Source organism: Salmo trutta, chromosome 16 (assembly GCF_901001165.1).
Source record: "Salmo trutta chromosome 16, fSalTru1.1, whole genome shotgun sequence".
Taxonomy (NCBI): domain Eukaryota; kingdom Metazoa; phylum Chordata; class Actinopteri; order Salmoniformes; family Salmonidae; genus Salmo; species Salmo trutta.
This window is the reverse complement of record NC_042972.1, coordinates 34,202,730-34,223,166: the sequence shown is the minus strand read 5'-3', so window position 1 is coordinate 34,223,166 and position 20,437 is coordinate 34,202,730. Positions and strand designations below refer to the sequence as shown.

General features: G+C 45.1%; 1 protein-coding gene across 5 annotated transcripts in view; it reads left to right on the top strand.

Annotated features, from left to right (window-relative positions):
- Nucleotides 1–20,437, top strand: part of LOC115150637 (rootletin) — a 36,341-nt gene that overhangs the window by 1,003 nt on the left and 14,901 nt on the right. Inside the window, exons 1-14 of one of the 5 annotated variants that reach the window (XM_029694124.1) lie at nucleotides 10,579–10,679; nucleotides 11,339–11,465; nucleotides 11,597–11,742; nucleotides 17,383–17,574; nucleotides 17,740–17,763; nucleotides 17,979–18,062; nucleotides 18,187–18,287; nucleotides 18,383–18,548; nucleotides 18,652–18,758; nucleotides 18,891–19,115; nucleotides 19,321–19,411; nucleotides 19,499–19,585; nucleotides 19,692–19,904; nucleotides 20,154–20,353. In XM_029694124.1, the coding sequence (XP_029549984.1) occupies nucleotides 11,608–11,742; nucleotides 17,383–17,574; nucleotides 17,740–17,763; nucleotides 17,979–18,062; nucleotides 18,187–18,287; nucleotides 18,383–18,548; nucleotides 18,652–18,758; nucleotides 18,891–19,115; nucleotides 19,321–19,411; nucleotides 19,499–19,585; nucleotides 19,692–19,904; nucleotides 20,154–20,353 (1,625 nt within the window). In that variant the 5' untranslated portion in view covers nucleotides 10,579–10,679; nucleotides 11,339–11,465; nucleotides 11,597–11,607. Of the gene's footprint in view, nucleotides 1–10,578; nucleotides 10,680–10,747; nucleotides 10,942–10,975; nucleotides 11,157–11,338; nucleotides 11,466–11,596; nucleotides 11,743–17,382; nucleotides 17,575–17,739; nucleotides 17,764–17,978; nucleotides 18,063–18,186; nucleotides 18,288–18,382; nucleotides 18,549–18,651; nucleotides 18,759–18,890; nucleotides 19,116–19,320; nucleotides 19,412–19,498; nucleotides 19,586–19,691; nucleotides 19,905–20,153; nucleotides 20,354–20,437 lie in introns of those variants that run through there. The other 4 variants (XM_029694121.1, XM_029694123.1, XM_029694125.1 and 1 more) reach the window with 4 other exon arrangements.

The window sequence follows — 20,437 nt, the reverse complement described above, 5'->3', positions numbered from 1 at the left end:
TTTTGTGTGTGTGTGTGTGTGTGTGTGTGTGGATTCTGCTATTTCAGCCATACCCATTGCTGACAGGTGTATAAAATTGAGCACACAGCCATGCAATCTCCATAGACAAATATTGGCAGTAGAATGGCCTTACTGAAGAGCTCAGTGACTTTCAATGTTGCACCGTCACAGGATGCAACTTTTCCAACAAATCAGTTCATCCAATTTTTGCCCTGCTAGAGCTGCCCCAGTCAACTTTGAGTGCTGTTACTGGGAAGTGGAAATGGCTCAGCCACAAAGTGGTAGGCCACACAAGCTCACAGAACGAGAACGCCTAGTGCTGAAATGCGTAAAAATCGTCTGTTCTCGATTGCAACACTCATTACCGAGTTCCAAATTGCCTCGACTCAATGTCAGCACAAGAACTGTTCGTCTGGAGCTTCATGAAATGGGTTTCCATGGCCGAGCAGCCGCACACAAGCCTAAGATCACCATGTGCGATGCCAACTGTCGTCTGGAGTGGTGTAAAGCTCTCTGCCATTGGACTCTGGAGCAGTGGAAATGCGTTCTCTGAAGTGATGAATCACGCTTCACCATCTGGTATTCCGACGGACGAATCTAGGTTTGGTGGATGCCCCAATGCATAGTGCCTACTTGGAAGAGGAATAATGGTCTGGGGCTGTTTTTCATGGTTCGGACTAGGCCCCTTAAAGCTTGACGCTACAGCATACAGCATACAATTACATTCTAGACGATTCTGTGCTTCCAAATTTGTGGCAACAGTTTGGTGAAGGCCCTTTCCTGTTTCAGCCTGACAATGCCCCCGTGCACAAAGCGAGGTCCATATGGAAATGGTTTATCGAGATCAGTGTGGAAGAACTTGACTGGGTTGCAGAGCCCTGACCTCAACCCCATTGAACCCCTTTGGGATGAATTGGAACGCCGACTGCGAGCCAGGCCTAATCGCCCAACATCAGTGCCCGACCTCACTAATGCTCTTGTGGCATTAGTGTACCTTTTAAAAAAAATTGGGGCGTGGAACGGAAAACCAGTCATTATCTGATGTGACCACCCTTTACCTCATGCAGTGCTACACATCTCCTTTGCATCGAGTTGATTAGGCTGTTGATTGTGGCCTGTGAAATGTTGTCCCACTCCCCTTCAAATGGCTGTGCGAAGTTGCTGGATGTTTGAGGGAACTGGAACACGCTGTCGTACACGTCGATCCAGAGCATCCCAAATGTGCTCAATGGGTAACGAGTCTGGTGAGTATGCAGGCCATGGAAGAACTGGGACATTTTCAGCTTTGAGAAATTGTGTACAGATCCTTGCAACATGGAGCCGTGCATTATCATGCTGAAACCTGAGGTGATGGCGGCAGATGAATGGCACAACAATGGGCCTCAGATTCTCGTCACGGTATCTCTGTGCATTCAAATTGCTATCGATAAATAGCAGTTGTGTTTGTTGTCTGTAGCTTATGCCTGCCCATAACATAACCCCACCGCCACCATGGGGCACTCTGTTCACAACGTTGACATCAGCAAACTGCTCGCCCACACAATGCCATACACGCTAGCAGCCATCGGGTATACAGTGCCTTGCAAAAGTATTCATGCCCCTTGGCGTTTTTCCTATTTTGTTGCATTACAACCTGTAATTTAAAAATATTTTTATTTGGATTTTATGTAATGGACATATACAAAATAGTCCAAATTGGTGCAGTGAAATTTTAAAAATGACTTGTTTAAAAAAAAAAAAAATACAGAAAAGTGGTGCGTGCATATGTATTCACCCCCTTTGCTATGAAGCCCCTAAACAAGATCTGGTGCAACCAATTACCTTCAGAAGTCACATAATTAGTTAGATTGCACACAGGTGGACTTTATTTAAGTGCCACATGATCTGTCACATGATCTCAGTATATATACACCTGTTCTGAAAGGCCCCAGAGTCTGCAACACCACCAAGCAAGCGGCACCATCAAGGAGCTCTCCAAACAGGTCAGGGACAAAGTTGTGGAGAAGTACAGATCAGGATTGGGTTATAAAAAAATATCTGAAACTTTGAACATTCCACAGAGCACCATTAAATCCATTATTAAAAAATTGAAAGAATATGGCACCACAACAAACCTGCCGCCCACCAAAAGGGGGCCGCCCACCAAAACTCATGGACCAGGCAAGGAGGGCATTAATTAGAGAGGCAACAAAGAGACCTCAGATAACCCTGAAGGAGCTGCAAAGCTCCTCAGTGGAGATTGGAGTATCTGTCCATAGGACCATTTTAAGCCGTACATTCCACAGAGCTGGGCTTAAGGAAGAGTGGCCAGAAAAAAGCCATTGCTTAAAGAAAAAAATAAGCAGACACGTTTGGTGTTCGCCAAAATACATGTGGGAGACTCCCCAAACATATGGAAGATGGTACTCTGTTCAAGTGAGACTAAACTTGAGCTTTTTGGCCATCAAGGAAAATGCTATGTCTGGCACAAACCCAACATCTCCCATCACCCCGAGAACACCATCCCCAAAGTGAAGCATGGTGGTGGCAGCATCATGCTGTGGGGATGTTTTTCATCGGCAGGGACTGGGAAACTGGTCAGAAGGAATGATGGATGGCGCTAAATAAAGGGAAATTCTTGAGGGAAACCTGTTTTTCTTCCAGAGTTTTAAGCTTAGATGGAGGTTCACCTTCTAGCAGGACAATGACCCTACTCGAGTGGTTTAAGGAGAAACATTTAAATGTCTTGGAATGGCCTAGTCAAAGCCCAGACCTCAATCCAATTGAGAATCTGTGGTATGACTTAAAGATTGCTGTACACCAGCAGAACCCATTCAACTTGAAGGAGCTGGAGCACTTTTGCCTTGAAGAATTGGCAAAAATCCCAGTGGCTAGATGGGTCAAGCTTATAGAGACATACCCCAAGAGACTTGCAGCTGTAATTGCTGCAAAAGGTAGCTCTACACAGTAATGACTTAAGGGGGGGGGGGTGAATAGTTATGCACGCTCAAGTTTTCAGTTTATTTTAATCTTATTTCTTGTTTGTTTCACTCCCCAAAAATATTTAGCATCTTCAAAGTGGTAGGCATGTTGTGTAAATCAAATGATACAAATCCCCCCAAAATAGATTTTAATTCCAGGTTATAAGGTAACAAAATAGGAAAAATGCCAAGGGGGTGAACACTTTTGTAAGGCCCTGTTGTTGAAGCCAGTAGTCATCCATGAAGAGCACACTTCTCCAGCGTGCCAGTGGACATTGAAAGTGAGCATTTGCCCACTGAAGTCGGTTACGATGCCGAACTGCAGGAGGACTACGAGCACGCAGATGAGCTTCTCACAGTTTTATCAGCTGTCCGGGTAGCTGGTCTCAGACGGTCCCGCAGGTGAAGAAGCCGGATGTAGAGGTCTTGGGCTGGCATGGTTACACGTGATCTGTGGTTTTATTTCACTACAAGGACTATGCGAGACTATGTTAGCCTCCCGGATAATTGTGTTACCTGTTGCTTATTAGCTTCAGCTGGACGCTAGCCTCTTCTCTCTGGAGATTGAGGATGGGTACCGCGCCTACCCAGGCTAGGGGAGACTGTGTTATCTAGCTCTAGCTAAACACCATTGCTCTCCAGAAGTAGGACAGGTGGTTGCCAAGTCGCACCTTAATGTCCAGGCTTCTCATCCTAACTAGCATACTCTCTTACTGGCTCGAGGTGCAGCTGTTGCCAGAGTGAGATTCAGAGTGCGCATGCTTCACTAATCTTGCAACAGTGGGCCAGTCTGTTTTCAGGACATCTCCTCACACCTAGTCTGTTACGGAGTCAGTTGAGTTTGGCTCTTAACATCCATTCCTTTTGGGGATTGTGTGTGAAATTTCCCGAAATATATTCTGATATCCATACAATATTATTACTTAATTCACATATTGCCCTGACAACAGGACTACTTGATAATTATACCTCATACAGTATTAACGGGGTGTTATACAGATTATCTGTTCTATAAGACCTATCTGTATTTCTGCTTCTGTCTAGACAGGGAGAAGATCATCCATGCCATACTACTGCAATAAATGCAATGCTGGCTTGGCTTCGGTTGATGCCCATTCATCCTGTATGATGTGCCTAGGCTTAGAGCATACCATTCATTCTGTGGATTCCCCCTTCAGCAGCATTTATTGGGCTACTTTTGGCACATGCCTATGTGAAGCATGATTAGCTATGATGGAGACAAACTCCAGAGGCTCTGGGAGCGGCCTCAAGTGTAAATAACCCTCAGTGGTGGGCCTGCCCACCAAGCAGTCCAAGAAAGACAGGGGACCTACTCTGGATGAGTTGGAGGCTCAGGCAGCCTCTCTGTCTTAGCAGCTCTGCTCTCCCAGCGCAAAAGGCTCAGTTGAACACTTAAGACAGGATCTTGACGCTATCTCCATCCTTGCTGGCAATGACCTAAACGAAGACACCTCTGAGGCCGGTTCTCGGTCAGCAAACCATGGCTCAGAGAGAGCTGAGAGTGAAGCACCCTGTTCATCAGCTGATATGCAGGAGCTCCTCAATAGGGTTCTGAAAGCTCTGGATGTTAAACCAGACCCTAACAGCAGTCTGGGCAGAGTGCACATTCCTCAGTGCCCCAAGTTCTCCAATGAACTGTGTCAAACTTGGGCTAAGGTGAACTCAAGGTTCCATCTCTCAAGCCAGTGCAAGCCTTTGACCTTCATGGCTTCCCCCGAGGGATTGGGACTGGACCGGTGCTCTGTTATGGACCCAATTGTTGTGGCCATGGTCCTCCCATACAACGAGATCATTGGTAGGTCTTCCTGCTGTCCTTCGGGACCTCAGGCTACTGACGACCACTTAAAGAACACCTTCCTGAACTTGGCAATGGTGGTTCGCCTCCATGAATGTCATCTCATCACGTAGACAGCTTTGGCTCTCACAAACATAGATGTCAACTTCCGTGAAGAAACTCCAGGCCAAGTTTTTGTGTGGATGCCATTTTGAATCAAACGGCGAAACTGTGGAAGGACAGAGACCATGCAGTTTTATCATCGGTCCCTCTGCCCCACGTTACCCTACCCAGAGACCATTGCAGTCTAGACCTCCGCTCTCCCCTGCCTTGAAAGGCAGCTTAGGCCCTCCCCCAAACTAGCCACTCTCTGATCAACCACGTCAACAGGTGCCACCAACAGCACAGGAGGCGGCATAACAAACACCGTCCCTCTGCTCTGAAGAAGGACGGGCCGCCTCAGTCATCCTGATGTGTGTGGCCCCAGCATCAGTTGCATCACCCACACTCATCGGGCAGAATGGGAGGCACATGTGAAGTCCCCCTGGGTGTTGGATACAGTACTACAGGGGTAAAAACTCCAGTTCCGATGCCAGCCACCACCTTTCAGAGGGGTTTGGTCAACTACAACAGCCGACCCCCCCTGAAAAGAGAAGCTCTCCAACCGGAGATTGCATTCTTCTCCAGCTGCGAGGCAATCAGACAAATTGAACCAAGAGAACAGCACAGTGGGTTCCATCTTGGACTTGAGGCCTCTCAACCGGTGCTTGAAACCCCTCCTCTCAGTCCCGCATCCTATCAGCCCAGGCCAGTGGTTCCCCACGGTCAACCTAAAAGATGCCTACTTCCACGTACCAATCCACCCGGCTCACAGGAAGTTCCTGTGCTTTGAATTCAACGGCATAGCGTACAAGTACAAAGTGTTACCTTTTATGCCTCTCCCTGGCACCAAGAACATTCACAAAATGCATGTATTCCGCTCTAGCACCCCTAAGATTACAAAGGATGAAAGTACTAAATGACCTAGATGATTGGCTAATCTGCGCTCAGTCACAAGAACAGGCAGCAGTAGACACATCTCTACTGAAGCACATCTCAGAGCTAGGCCTCAGGTTGAACATGCAAAAAAGAACACCTGGTCCCCACAGAAACTGTGATGTTCATGGGCATGCGGGTTGACTCGTCTCTAATGAGGGCTCACCTCACTGAAGAGCGAGTTCGAAAATTGTAGATCACATCAATCCTTTTGTCCAAGACCAGAAGGGGACTGGTCTTCAGTGTCAGAGACTGATGCGTCTCCTCTCCACAGCCTCTCTTTTGTCCTTATTGGGTATTCTACACTTGATACCCCTGCAGGAATTCCAAGGTACACAAGTATTGTCTCTTGACTGTGTCTAAGGAATGCATGCGAGCAGTTGCAAGATGGTGATCCCTGAAATTCCTTTCATGCAGGTTATGCCTGGGCAGAATCCATCGGAGTGAACTGGTTCAAACAGTTCATCACAATACTGTCACTCCTAGCGGGGACAGCATGGGAACTACCAACTGTCACAGGCGGAGGACACATTGTGGCATCCGAATTCCTGCAGCTGTGGGCCTGGCCACTGAACAGCAAAAATGGTCTGGTTTAGATATTGAGCCCTCTGTTAACATCTTAGAGTGCCAGGGCCCGTCCACCATGTCAACCTATGACACGAGGTGGCGCATGTTCTGCCAGTGGTGTGGGGAGCAGAGGGTTGCTCCAGAATCATGCGGCATAAAAACGGTGCTCCAGTTCTTGAGGTTGTTGTTCGATGTTTGCAGGGCTGCATACACACTTAAGGAACAGTATATGCAGCAGCCATTTCAGCATGTCATGATGAAGAGCAGGATGGTCTGCTTGGCAGCCATGGCAAGATTTCTTAAGGGAGTCCGTCGATTGCGCCCCTCAAGAGCCTACTCAGTTCCCAAATTGGATTTGGATCTGGTTCTTGGGAGTACAATCCAGACCTCCCTTCCCTTTAAACCGTTAGAAGCTATAGACTTGAAACATCACTCTCTTAAGATTGCGTTTCTGGTGGCCATCGCTTCTACCAAGAGTGATGGCGAGATCCATCCATTATCAGTTAATGATGAGTGTTATCGTCTTATTCAAATCTAATTTTATTGGTCACATACACGTATTTAGCAGATGTTATTGTGGGTGTAACGAAATTATTGGGTTCCTAGCTCCAACAGTGCAGGAGTATCTAATAATTCACAACAATACACAAATCTAAAAGTAAAAGAATGGACTTAAGAAATATATAAATATTACGACGAGCAATGTCGGAGTGGCATTGACTAAAATACAGTAGAATAGAATACAGTGTATATATGAGATGAGTAAAGCAGTATGTAAACATTATTAAAGTGACCAGTGATTCCATGTCTATGTGTATATAGAGCAGCAGCCTCTAACATTCCGGGTTGAGTAACTGGGTGGTAGTCGGCTAGTAATGGCTGTTTAACAGTCTGATGGCCTTGAGATGTAAGCTGTTTTTCAGTCTCTTGGTCCTAGGTTTGATGCACCTGTACTGACCTCGCCTTCTGGATGATAGCGGGGTGAACAGGCCGTGGCTCCGGTGTTTGATGTCGTTGATTATATTTTTGGCCTTCCTTTGACATCGGGTGCTCTAGCTGTCCTGGAGGGCAGCCAGTATGTCCCCGGTGAAGCGTTGGGCAGACCGTACCACCCTCTGGAGAGCCCTGCGGTTGCGGGCGGTGCAGTTGCCGTACCAGGCGGTGATACAGCCCTTAATTGTAAAAGTTGCTCTTAATTGTAAAAGTTCCTGAGGGTCTTAGGGGCCAAGCCGAATTTCTTCAGCCTCCTGAGGTTGAAGAGGCTCTGTTGCGCTGCCTTCACCACACTCTCTGTGTGGCCGGACCATTTCAGATTGTCAGTGATGTGTACACTGAGGAACTTGAAGCTTTCCACCTTCTCCACTGCGGTCCTGTCGATGTGGATAGGGAGGTGCTCCCTCTGCTGTTTCCTGAAGTCCACGATCAGCTCCTTAGTTTTGTTGTCGTTGAGGGAGATGTTATTTTCCTGGCACCACTCCGCCAGGGCCCTCACCTCCTCCCTGTAGGCTGTCTCGTCATTGTTGGTAATCAGGCCTACTACTGTTGTGTCGTCTGCAAACTTGATGATTGAGTTGGATGCCACTCAGTCATGGGTGAACAGGGAGTACAGGAGGGGGCTGAGCATGCACTCTGGTGGGGCCCCTGTGTTGAGGATCAGTAAAGTGGAGGTGTTGTTTCCTACCTTCACCACCTGGGGGCGGCCCGTCAGGAAGTCCAGAACCCAGTTGCACAAGGTGGGGATCAGACCCAGGGCCCTGAGCTTAATGATGAGCTTGGAGGTTACTATGGTGTTGAATGCTGAGCTATAGTCAATGAACAGCATTCTGACATCGGTATTCCTCTTGCCCAGATGGGATAGGGCAGTGTGCAGTGCGATTGCATCGTTTGTGGATCTATTGGGGCGGTACGCAAATTGAAGTGGGTTTAGGGTGTCAGGTAAGGTAGAGGTGATATGATCAGAGGCTACCCAGAACATATCCCAGTCCGGGTGATCTAAACAATCTTGAAGCATGGACTCTGATTGGTCAGACCAGCGTTGACTAGACCTTAGCACGGGTACTTCCTGGTTGAGTTTCTGCATATTGGAATGGAGGAGCAAAATGGAGTCATGATCTGATTTGCCGAAGGGAGGGCGGGGGAGGGCCTTGTAGACATCTCGAAAAGGCGAGTAGCATTGGTATAGTGTTTTTCCTAAGCGAGTACTACATTCAATGTGTTGATAGAACTTCGGTAGCGTTTTCCTCAAATTTGCTTTGTTAAAATCCCCAGCTACAATAAATGCGGCCTCAGGATATGTGGTTTCCAGTTTGCATAAAGTCCAGTGTAGTTCCTTGAGGGCCGTTGTGGTATCGGAAAACCGATGAGTGGTCGAGGAGTGTGTCAATTCGTTAGTAGGCAAACTGAGGACAGTCCTCCCCTCCTTGATAGCCTACTTTTGGCGAGGAAGCATAAGTGTATCCTACCACGGAAGAGTTTTGATATCTGCCACAACCCCTTTGAATCAGCTGTGGTGTTGTCGTCATCTTCGGAAACCATGCACACGTTTTAAAACGATAGCCAGCATATTGTTTTTATCTATAAATTGTCTTGCAAAACTAACTTCATTTGTTTTTAGTCACTCTACACATTTATTTTGAGAGCCACCTCTGTAAATGTTATTTCTCTGTGTGGAGAAGGACCGATTCATTTTATACAAGCTCATTTTTGTCCACATTCCATCTCCTCACTACCTTTGACCTTTTTTTAAAAGGAGCCGAAAAGAGGTTTGAGGACAGAGACAGGATGTGTTGATAAAAGGCCCTTGAGGTAAATTTGTCCCTTGTGAGGAGAGGGGCCTATATACAGATTTTCAGGGCTCTAGTTCAAACGGGGTGAGGGGCATGAGCTTTCAAAGGTTTGCATTTTCAATCACTTGTTATAGGCCAGAACATGATTATAATAATTTCTACATTGCTGTTGCCGACCCCTGTTCTAGGTCTCACCAACTCACAGGAATTTACATTTTTTCACTAAATCGTCAGAAGGAAAATAATAATAATCAACTTCAACAAATACAATAGGGTTTCACTCAGCTTTGCTGCTTGAACCCCTAATTAGTCATTTATAATACTAACATAATTTATTTAACCTTATAGCATACGTTTGCTTAGTAATAAAGGACCACTTAAGGCCAGGCGTTTTTACTCTCTGCATGACCTGACAAGGAAAAATGCTGTGCCCTTAGTTGTAGGCCATAATTGATTTGTTATGATTAACCTAATACTATGTTTCCAAGTTAATTTATTCACATAGATTAACATTCTGATCATGCTCAATATAGTATCTAATACCCTTGAATGTAGTATCTTGTACCCTTGCTTCCATACAATGCAGCACTGCGGGAAACCACAAGAGGGCCCTTAACCCACCAAAAACGCCAGAGTAAGACAAGAGACATTGAATGATGTGTGATATTTAACATTGTCCAAATATACAACAGTTTTGCGGCAGAATAAAATGGCTGAATATTTGATGCACATCTCTTTTCAAAATGAGAACATGCTGAAAGTTGTGGGCCTGTGGTTAAGGCTGAGCTTTGTGAATAGAGGAGTCTGGTATTGGCATTCTGAGTCCTTCTCTTTTGTGAGCATGTCTGTTGCCATGGTATTTCAAGCATTGAAGTGATGTGGCAGGGAAAGTAGTCGAACTGGGCCACCAGATACTGTAAAGTGGATCAAATTGTTTGTTTTTTCCCATCTTGTTGATTATGGTGTGTGTTTTAATTAGTGCAACATTATAAACAGTGACTGACATTTCCCATTCACAGAAGGGTGGATCATGCATGCCCCTTAACGTGCCATCGTCATCTTTATTCTGTGTAGCCTAACTCTTCTTTGGCACATCTTCTATAGTATGACTGAAGAAACTATATCATTGATAGGAATGATGTTAATGATGCCTTGTTAAAAAACTGCGGAGCTCATTGCGCAGGGTCTGTTAAACAAATTATATTGTGTGCCCTACAAATATCCTACATTGATTTAGTTGATATCATCAACATTTGCAGCTCATGTTTAATCCAATAATACTGTGTATTTTGTTTCATTGTAATTGAGTGTAACTATCTTATGAAAGACATGGCTATCTAAATAAACCGCAAGGGTGGCCAGGCGAAGAACGCGAATTGAAAGCTCTCCTCGTGGAGGAGGGAGGGGGAATTTACATTCTGCTAATCCCCTTGTCCTCGATCTTTCTCCGACAGTCCTGTAGAGGATGGAGCAGGACGCACCTGTGGGACGTGACAGAAATCCTGAGATTCCAACAAACTCACAACTTTCTGGACTGTCTGTACAGCAGACATATATTTTTTGGTTTTATAGTTGCTAGTGTGTCGTTCATTTAGATACGCATTTAACCGCTGCATCCGTTAATTTTGATCTAAATCGAACGGTTAATCCTATTTGATAACGCTACCAGCGCACGGGACTGGAGCGAAACATTTATTTTTCGGCCCTTTCTTGCTGTTTTTGGATTAAAATCAACCGTTTCTGAATGAGCGACACGGGAAATTACAGCTCGGATTCCAAATTGGAATCTATAATACAGGTCTTGTCATGGCTCGTGCACTTTTGCACTTCTATTTATCGTTGTTTTTCGCATGTATTGATATTCTTCTGTAAATAATTTATTGTAAAGCTTTATAGAAATATCAATAGGCTACCCAATATGTTATAATTATGTAGCCTAGTTGTAATTACAATAGACGTCTTCACTGAGGATGCTGATGGGTTGACACTTCGACAGAGATGTGTTATGAAAGTGTATGTATGCGTGCCTTGCAGAGTGTGAGGTCAGTGCTCTATTCTGAACACAGCTCCCTGGTAGACAGGAGTGTCTGCTGAGAAGCCACCTGGCCTCGTGGCACTGTGATCTGCAGGGCCCTTAGTTTTAGTCTGTCTCTGAGGAGATTAACTGTAACTATGTGTCTTTGTCTCCCTGCCAGAGGGTGGAGGAGAGTGTGCTGTCTGAGGAGAAGAGGCTGACGGTCAGAGGCGCCTCCCCAGAAGACCCAACTACGTGTCTACCTGCACGGGTCCGAGAGATTGTCACCAAGAACCTCAACGAGAGCTGTGAGTGGCCAACCATCTGATTACTCTACTTTGAATCCATCTGTGATATTTTAGTGTCCTGAATATTGAACAAAGCACTGTGCTCTTCATTAACACGATTGGTTGTCTGGCACTCTCTCTCCCCACCCCAGCACCAGGAGTCATGTTCTCAGTGATGTCTGTCCAAGAGGAGAACCGGGTGCTGCAGGTAGAGCTGGGAAGGCTGGAAGACCTGCTGGCCCATAGCAAGGCGGACCGCGATGAGCTGGCTATCAAATACAGCGCAATCAGCGAGAGGGTAAGAGACAGAGGAGAAAGAAGATTAGTAAGTAAAATATATAAAATTAGATTATCCAGGAAAAGATAACAGGATTGGATGTGAAGCACGTAACAAAATCGAGGTTGAGAGAGAGAGAATTAAGGCATTTGGTGGGGATTAGTTAGTGAGTTCTCTTCTTAATTATTAGTTTGGACTGGTTGTAGTACTACACTAACCATTGTAGTCTCTAATCTTTCCCGTAAAGGAATAGTAGGTTGAGTTGCCATACACCTGGCACTGTAAAGACCAAGCAGGCCACAGTCAAAGGGACATTTGACAGCCACATATAACAAATACCAATTTACACCATTCCCGATGTTCCTTTCATTATTTTCTTTGTCTGCTCTGGAGAATTTTGTCCGTCTCCTTGGTTACGGGGACAGGAATGAAGTGAAGTGAATGTTGCTATGGCGTTTGTCACCCCTGGTGATTGTAAACAGGGGCTTTAGTGGGGAACAGAGGGGGTCAGGCTAGAGGGGGGGACTCATTAGTATGGCATTAGAATTTAGCCTTACTAAATGCGGGTGAACATCAAAGCTACCATGTTATCTTTAATCAGTTTTCTTCATGGTGACACTGATTCAGCTAACCTGCAGTTAAAATGCATAAATAAAGGTTAAATGAAAATAAATAAAAATGAAATGAGTAACTCTTCTGACAAATGAGACTAGTGTAAATGTACCTCTACTGTATCATGAATACACATCACTGCTTAATGGCTAAATGTAGAATACAGAGAGACTTATCTGTATAGATACAGTTGTTGGGACCTACAGAGGTTCCTATGGAGACAGGTTTGTGTATACTACCGAACTGGGGTGTTCTCCATGGAGAGGCCATCATAAACATAACAAATGGTATATGAATTACCATGCCTGGTTTTGCCAATGCACCAAACTGGGCCTGCCATATGGAACCAGGTGGCTGCCAAAAGGTTGAATGTACATATAGTTAGAATCGTAAAAAAATGAATACGTAAATTGTTAGGAACGTAAGAAAAGCCATGCATGAAACGTAATTAGTTCTTTAAACGTACAAACCCTATGCTACGACTATGAATGAACATTTACACGTTCAATTCTTACTTTACGTCTCACTTTACTCGGTTACCGATATACGTACAAACTTTTGTCAGGAATGTGGCATCTGCAAAGGACATGAACAGAACATAGCTAATCGAAGTTAGCTAGTCAATCAAGCAACTCTAGCCCAGATGTTAAGAGTTGCTTTGCAGCTTCTGGTTTAATTTACAAAATAAAAGTCTAGAGCTTGTTTTAGAACGGCATTTGATAACAACGTTATACCAGTAGATGGCGTAGTATAGGCTTGGGCCTTCAGCAAATGACTTGTGTGAGAATGAAACTATAAAGCCACATAAGAGCCTTGTCTAGAATGACCGCCTGAGCTGCAAAATAGGAAGTAAATATGATTTAGGCTAGACCTATTCCACTATCTAAATATGCCATGCTGTTGTGTGTTATTTAATGGCCATATAATTGTATAATACATTTTTATAGCCACGTGGGGCTACTGTGGTGATCATGAAACCTAATGAATCTCACTTTTGCCAGTATTTGGGAGCACGGACTGTAGGCCTTATATTAGGCATTATAGGATTTATATTAGGCTTGTTATAACCATTTGTGTTCCACAACCCCATCACGCAAAGGCTATATCCATATCAATAAATGAGACAAAACAAAATATGGATTAAGTCTTGGCTATAACCTGTCCTGAGCGAAATAGCCAAGGGGTTCCAAATGGTTAAGACTATCTATAGCCTATTCTTATTGCCAGATCAGTTTTCCCTATCGGCCACTGCATGTGCTTCTTGAACATTTATTTAGAGGTGTTTTAAGAGTAGTTATACAGTTATAAAACACAAATAGAGTTCTAAAATTATTCCGCAAGACACCAGTTGTACACATCATGCACGCTCTGCGCTTTTTTTGGCTATTAGGCAAATAGGCCTACATTAGGGTATAATGACTCTATGACTGCCTGCCTCCAGTAGGGCATATTCTGAGGCTGAGGGGTGCTTTTACTAAGGCGCGTGGTGCTGCATGGAGATCACACGCTCTTCAACTCAGCAGCAGTGTCACGATGGAGGGAATAGCCTATACGGAGACTACCTAAGACCACTGCAACAGAGTTACTGTAAAGTGTAGGAATAAGCTTATGCCAGACTTAGCCTACGTTTAACCTCTCCCTTGTTCATTTCAAAGTCCATATGTTCATGACTCGATCCATATAAATCCTGTCAAATTATTTAAAATTAATATTAACCCTTCCTACAGAATATACTTTGGCAAGATTCTGAGTGATGAAAGAAATGTGAAAGTATTCTATAAAAAAATATTTTGAGTGGCAATGACACCAGTGGTCATACATAATTCATAGATTCACCAAACATCTATTATTGTTATTATATGATTCATTATTCCTGGTAGATACTACTGGTTATGATTCATTATTCCTGGTAGATGCTACTGGTTATGATTCATTATTCCTGGTAGATACTACTGGTTATGATTCATTATTCCTGGTAGATACTACTGGCTATGATTCATTATTCCTGGTAGATGCTACTGGTTATGATTCATTATTCCTGGTAGATACTACTGGTTATGATTCATTATTCCTGGTAGATGCTACTGGTTATGATTCATTATTCCTGGTAGATACTACTGGTTATGATTCATTATTCCTGGTAGATACTACTGGTTATGATTCATTATTCCTGGTAGATACTACTGGTTATGATTCATTATTCCTGCTAGATACTACTGGTTATGATTCATTATTCCTGGTAGATGCTACTGGTTATGATTCATTACTCCTGGTAGATACTACTGGTTATGATTGCAGACAGAGCCCAGAGAATGGGATGGTGCAATATTGAATTAGTCATATTTTGATAAGGTGGATGCATGGGGACGTCCACGTCACCCAGAGATATGCCCATGCTGTAAAGATACACCTAGAGGACTGAAACTTCCCTGTTGTAGCCATAATACAGCTAGTGCTATCTAGACTTGCGCTGGCAAACATCCATTACATTAGCTACCTAAATGTGAATTAAACTCAACTGAGGAGTAATAGAGAATGGAGACTTTTAACTTGGAAATGTGCAGGATACCTCTTTCTGGTTTACCTGACTTCCTTTTTTTATATTGTGTTATGTTTGTTCGGGTAGCACTCCTCACTGGCTGTTTGGTGTAGGGTTTTTTGTTGGTGAGATGAAACTGCAAAAACTCTGAAAGGAATTATTGTACGTCAGAATTGCAACACAAGATTTGTTCAAGCATAAAATGTTAGTCCGTAATCCTAACATGGTGTTTGTATGTTCAAGGATGAAATTTCACATGTACTTTTCATTTTTTACTCATGGTTTTTCTTACGATCCTAACGATACATACGTTCAACCTTTTGCCAGCTATCTGGCTCCATACTGCGGGGGGGGGGGGGGGGGTAATAATATAATATTTAGTAGTTAGCATCCAAAAATGCATTCTGATTGGGTACCTAGCCATGCAATGTCATAAGGTACCGCCTTCATTAGCTTGACAGGTTTTTCTTTTCCTCACAGAGAGGGAAAAAAGGTTGTTTACTTTTGCAGATAGCTACAGCTAGCTTTGTTAAGTTTTTGTAGTGGTGCACTGACTGAATAATTATAGCTAGTTGGCTAAGCTTCGATCAGCATGGATATCCAAAAATGGCTAGGTACTGCCAAGAGCAAAACAACTGAGGACCGATGCCGAGCTCAACGAGCACCCTGCTTGCAGCTCAACCACCGAGGTTGAGGAGTCTAGCAGCAAATACAATACCCGCCCATCCCCCACACCACCTGCTGACCAACAAGACAGAGAAAGCCATGGCCTAGCACCAGCAGTATGAGGGTAACATCACAACAAGCACCTGCACCGCCGTTACCCCAGCCACTAGCACCTGACGACCTCTGTGATGATGAGCCAGCGCAGGTTTGTCTTACCTGGGCCGCATTTTCAGTGGGAAAAAGCGTGTCTTTTGAAGCACCTGGCTCAAGGTCTAACATTTGGTTGTGGTGCACGCTATGTCGTCTGAGGAGGCAATAGAGGACTTTTTCAATGCGTGTAGTTTCCTGTACAATTTCTTTATATATGCAGATTTGTGTTATTTTATGTGTATAGGGACAATGACCAGTGTAACCTATTGGTTGTCCTCTGAGGTGAGCTCTGGTGCGGTGCTCCTATTGTCCTGGCTGTCCACTTCAGTGGTGCTGAAATTGGCAGCTCATCCTTTCATCCCCCTGACTGGCGGTAGCCTTCTGTCCATGGTCCTGAATCGATGGTTACGATGTGTGCTGTTTCAATGAGCTCATCTTGGGCTACCAGTCTTCATAGGGATTCTCTTCAACATTGCATGCTTTCTTGTTTGCAAAATGACAGTTGTTGTTTATATGGCTGCATTTCAGATAGGCCTACATCACAGGAGGTTGGTGGCACCTTAATTGGGGAGAACTGGCTCGTGGTAATGACTGGAGTGGAATCAGTGGAATGGTATCAAATACATGGTTTCCAGGTGTTTGATGCCATTCCATTCGCTCCGTTCCGGCCATTATTATGAGCCGTCCTCCCCTCAGCAGCCTCCACTGGACATGTTTTTATATTTTGTATGTTGCAGTAGTATAGGACCAATACCGTGTGTAGCCTACTAAAAGAAGTAGACAAACTTTCACTCTGTTATCATTAATTTGCATTACACACAGTTGTTGTGTGATAGGCTATTGTAAAAGTGATGTCAACACTATGAAGGCACGCAGCTTACTTTATCGCCCCTCCCTGCTCTCTTGCTATAACGTGTGTGTGTTGCTCTCTGAATTGGTATTTACTCTTATTCGCGGCAGATTCAAATTGGCTACTGTCATGTAGGACATTTCACACCAGCTATGAATATAGAATATGCAATTAGTTGTATTTAGTTTGCTTTTCTGAAACTCTCCCATAGAAAATAAAATGTTGCACACCTGGAGACGTGGAGGCTTGGCTTACTATAGATTATGCTCATTGCGTAATGTCACAGATTCAACTAATGTAGCCTATAGTTGTAGTAATTGATGTTTACATTATGAAGCCTGTGAGAATCTTTGATGGCCTACTGGTGCTCATCCTGTTAGGTGTAGGTCCACTGCAGCTATGGCTGCATTTCGGATACACTTGTATGTCATAGTAGGACCAATCTACCTTGTTTTATTAAGACTCTATAAAGCAATACTAGTTGTGCCCCCCCATGGATTTAAAATGCCCCCTCGGGCATTTCATCCTGGAGCCATGCCTGGAGGCCAGGAACATTCATTACTGCTGCTTACAACCCCTCAATCACAGAGCCCTCTAAGAAACCATTTTGTTCAGATAGGGTTAGGTAGATGCAAATGGAACCATCTTACGCTATGCAATAATTAATTATGCATTTATAACAGAGAATTATGGTAAAACATTTCAGCATATCTTATTTGACTTTCTAGGTCCGACCACATAGCATACCTGTCCCGAAGGAAAAACAGTAAGCAACAGGGGTTACAGTGTGACTCCCCCTGTGCCACAACACCCCCTCAACCCCTCTGTGTTTTAATCTACGTAGCTAGAGAGTGCGCTCTGCCTGGAGACGGGTGACGGGGAGCAGGATTCACCAGAGTCTCGCAGCCTGGCTCAGCAGAACGTGGACCTGCGCCGACGTCTGGATGAGGAGCAGGCGGCCTACAAGCGTAAACTCACAGCCTACCAGGAGGGCCAGCAGAAACAGGCTCAGCTGGTGCAGAAGCTGCAGGCCAAGGTATCACACTATGATGCGTTTGTTTCCATTCACCTCCATTTCATTTGGAGGGTAAAGGGTGTTTTACTAGTTCATTTGTAAGTCTGTAATTGTCTGCCAACCTTGTTAACAGGTTGAGCCTAATGGCGTGTTTTTTTTTTTTTTTTTTCCTTATTTTTATTGAAGAACACACAAATGAACACAAAACAGGTAATGGCTGTGTTTTTTTATGGTTTTAATTTTGGAAGTGAGTTGATGAACCTCATAGATGTCTTCCTGTATGACATCACTGCCTTACACACTCTCCTACTAAGAATTAAAACATTTTATGGTGACAAATAGGAACCTGATGCTGATTATCTAATGTAATCTATGTTATGTCACCAGTCAGAGAGCAGATCACCTCACCGTGTCCTCCCCTCCAGGTCCTGCAGTACAAGAAGAGGTGTGGAGATCTAGAGCAGACTCTAGTGGAGAAGTCCTCGGAGCTGGAGCTGCACAGACTGAGTGTTCGTACTGCTCTACACCACTATGGAGACATTCTGAAACAACTAACCAAGCCATTTAGTAACAGCATTGAGATCATCTACAATTCACATCGGATGCGTAACTGTGATTCTTATTTCCCTTTAGGGTCGTTGTGTTATGTCCAGCAACAGTCACCGTGGAGAAGAGGTGGATCCATGCGGCGACCTGGAAAATGCTCTGATCCGGTTGGAGGAGGAGCAGCAAAGGTTAGTGATTGTAATCTGCCTGGGCCAATCAGTAATGAAACTAATGACGTACAGAATTCAATGCAATTGATGCAATGCCGTGTTATGCTCCACAGGAGCAGCAGTCTGTCTGCAGTGAACGCCATGCTGAGAGAGCAGTTGGAGCAGGCAGGACTGGCCAATGAGGCACTCAGCCAGGACATACGCAGGCTCACTGCTGATTGGTCCAAATCCAGGGAGGAGCTGGAGCAGAGGGAGTCTGATTGGAGGAGGGAGGAGGAGGTAGGTATTAGAAATGAGTTTTTGTGGATGGCTGTTTTCATTTTTTATATAAGAAACACTTTTCTTATTTTCTGTCACATGCATTTCACAATTTTTCTCTTAGTCTTTCCACAGTTATTTCAGCAGTGAGCACAGTCGTCTACTGTCCCTATGGCGACAGGTGGTGGGCTTCCGTAGGCAGGTCTCTGAGCTGAAGAGCGCTACAGAGAGGTCAGAACAACTAACTGCACAACAAACTGCATGAATGCACCTCATTTTATATTGTGAAGTTGCCACTATATTTGTGCTCTATGGAATTTTTATTCTTTCATATTTCGCCCTCGGTCCCTTTCCCCCTGCCAGAGACCTATCTGACATGCGTAACAAGCTGGTACAGACCTCCCACTCTATCCAGTCGTCCTGCTCTGGCCTGTCCTCCACGCTGCGCAGCCAGGAGGGAGGGGCTCTGGCTCTAGAGCGGGAGGTGGCGCTGCGGGGGCAGCTGGAGGTGCAGCTCAGAGAACGGGTGGCCGAGATGATGAGCCTGCAGACCAGGACAGACGCAGAGAGGGCCGAGCTCAACGCCAGGTCAGGGACAGAGTTGAACACTCTGCTCAGTCATTGGCTGTGTCTCAAATGGCACCCTACATAGTACACTACTTTTGAGCAGAGCCCTATGGGACTCCGACACTGTCTGTCTCTCTGTGTCTGTCCGGTGGCGGTAAATCAGGAGAGTGAAGTGTAATGTGCATCTTAGAGATTCAATGGTGTGTGTGTGTGTGTGTGTGGTCAGAATGTCAGATGCAGTGCAAGAGTGGGAGAGGCTGAAGGGGCAGACTGAGGAGAGAGACAGAGACATGGCCTCTCTGACCAGGAGACTGGAGGTGAGATTGGCCTGTGTGACCCCAGCATAGAAACTTCCTGTAGCCATTAGCCATCATACCCCTCACTATGGTTCTATCTTCCTACAGGAGCAGAATGGTAACGATGAGACAGACATGCAGGTGATGAGAGCTCATACTGAAACACTGCTAGACACACTGAGAGACATCGCACAGGTACAGCAGTCTCTCACTTATACGCACGTACGCACACACACACACACACACAGACACACACACACAGCAAACTTTGACCAACCTCCACATTTAAACCCCTCCCTAGACTGTCCTGTCCGATGGGGACTCGTCATCAGAGGCAGACCAGGAGAACACCGGAGCTCCTCTATTGGTTCTGTTCCGTGGCTCCTCCCCTCACCGCTCCTCGTCACCACGGCAATCCACCTCTCCCAGACGCTACTCCTCGTTGGCACCCGTCCCAGAAGCCAGCCTGTCTGCCCTGCGCTCTGCTGTCAACAGCAGACATCTCCAGCTGCAGGTACCCTGTCCCTCTGCTGCAGCTGGACACATTAACACATCTTCTACTATCTAAGTGTTTTTACTGTAGTCATTCCCTGGGATTGGGAATGGAGGCTTCTTATAGCCTGCTTTATTACAATGTTACATTGTCCAACTTTCCTATACAAACGTTTCCTATAAAAGTTGTCTTATCTCTTAATTCATCTGTATCACTTTCAGTATCCAGTGTTCAGTGTCCCACTCTGTCCTCTCTCTCTCTGGTCCACAGGAGGTCCGGGCGTGTCTGTCCTCTGCCCATTCATTATTGCAGACGCTGCGCAGACAACTCACAGAGGCGGAGTCAGCCAAGCGAGAGGCAGAGCAGCACAGTCGGACCCTGCAGGGAGAGAGGGATGGAATTCAGATAGAAAAAGACACCACGCAGAGAGAGAGAGACCGTCTGAAACAAGACAGAGACACACTGGCTAGGTACAACCAGGAGAGTCCGCAAGCAGACTTATAAAACACCTTGGGTGATGGAAAACCCTTTAGGACCAGGAACTGTCTTCCCTC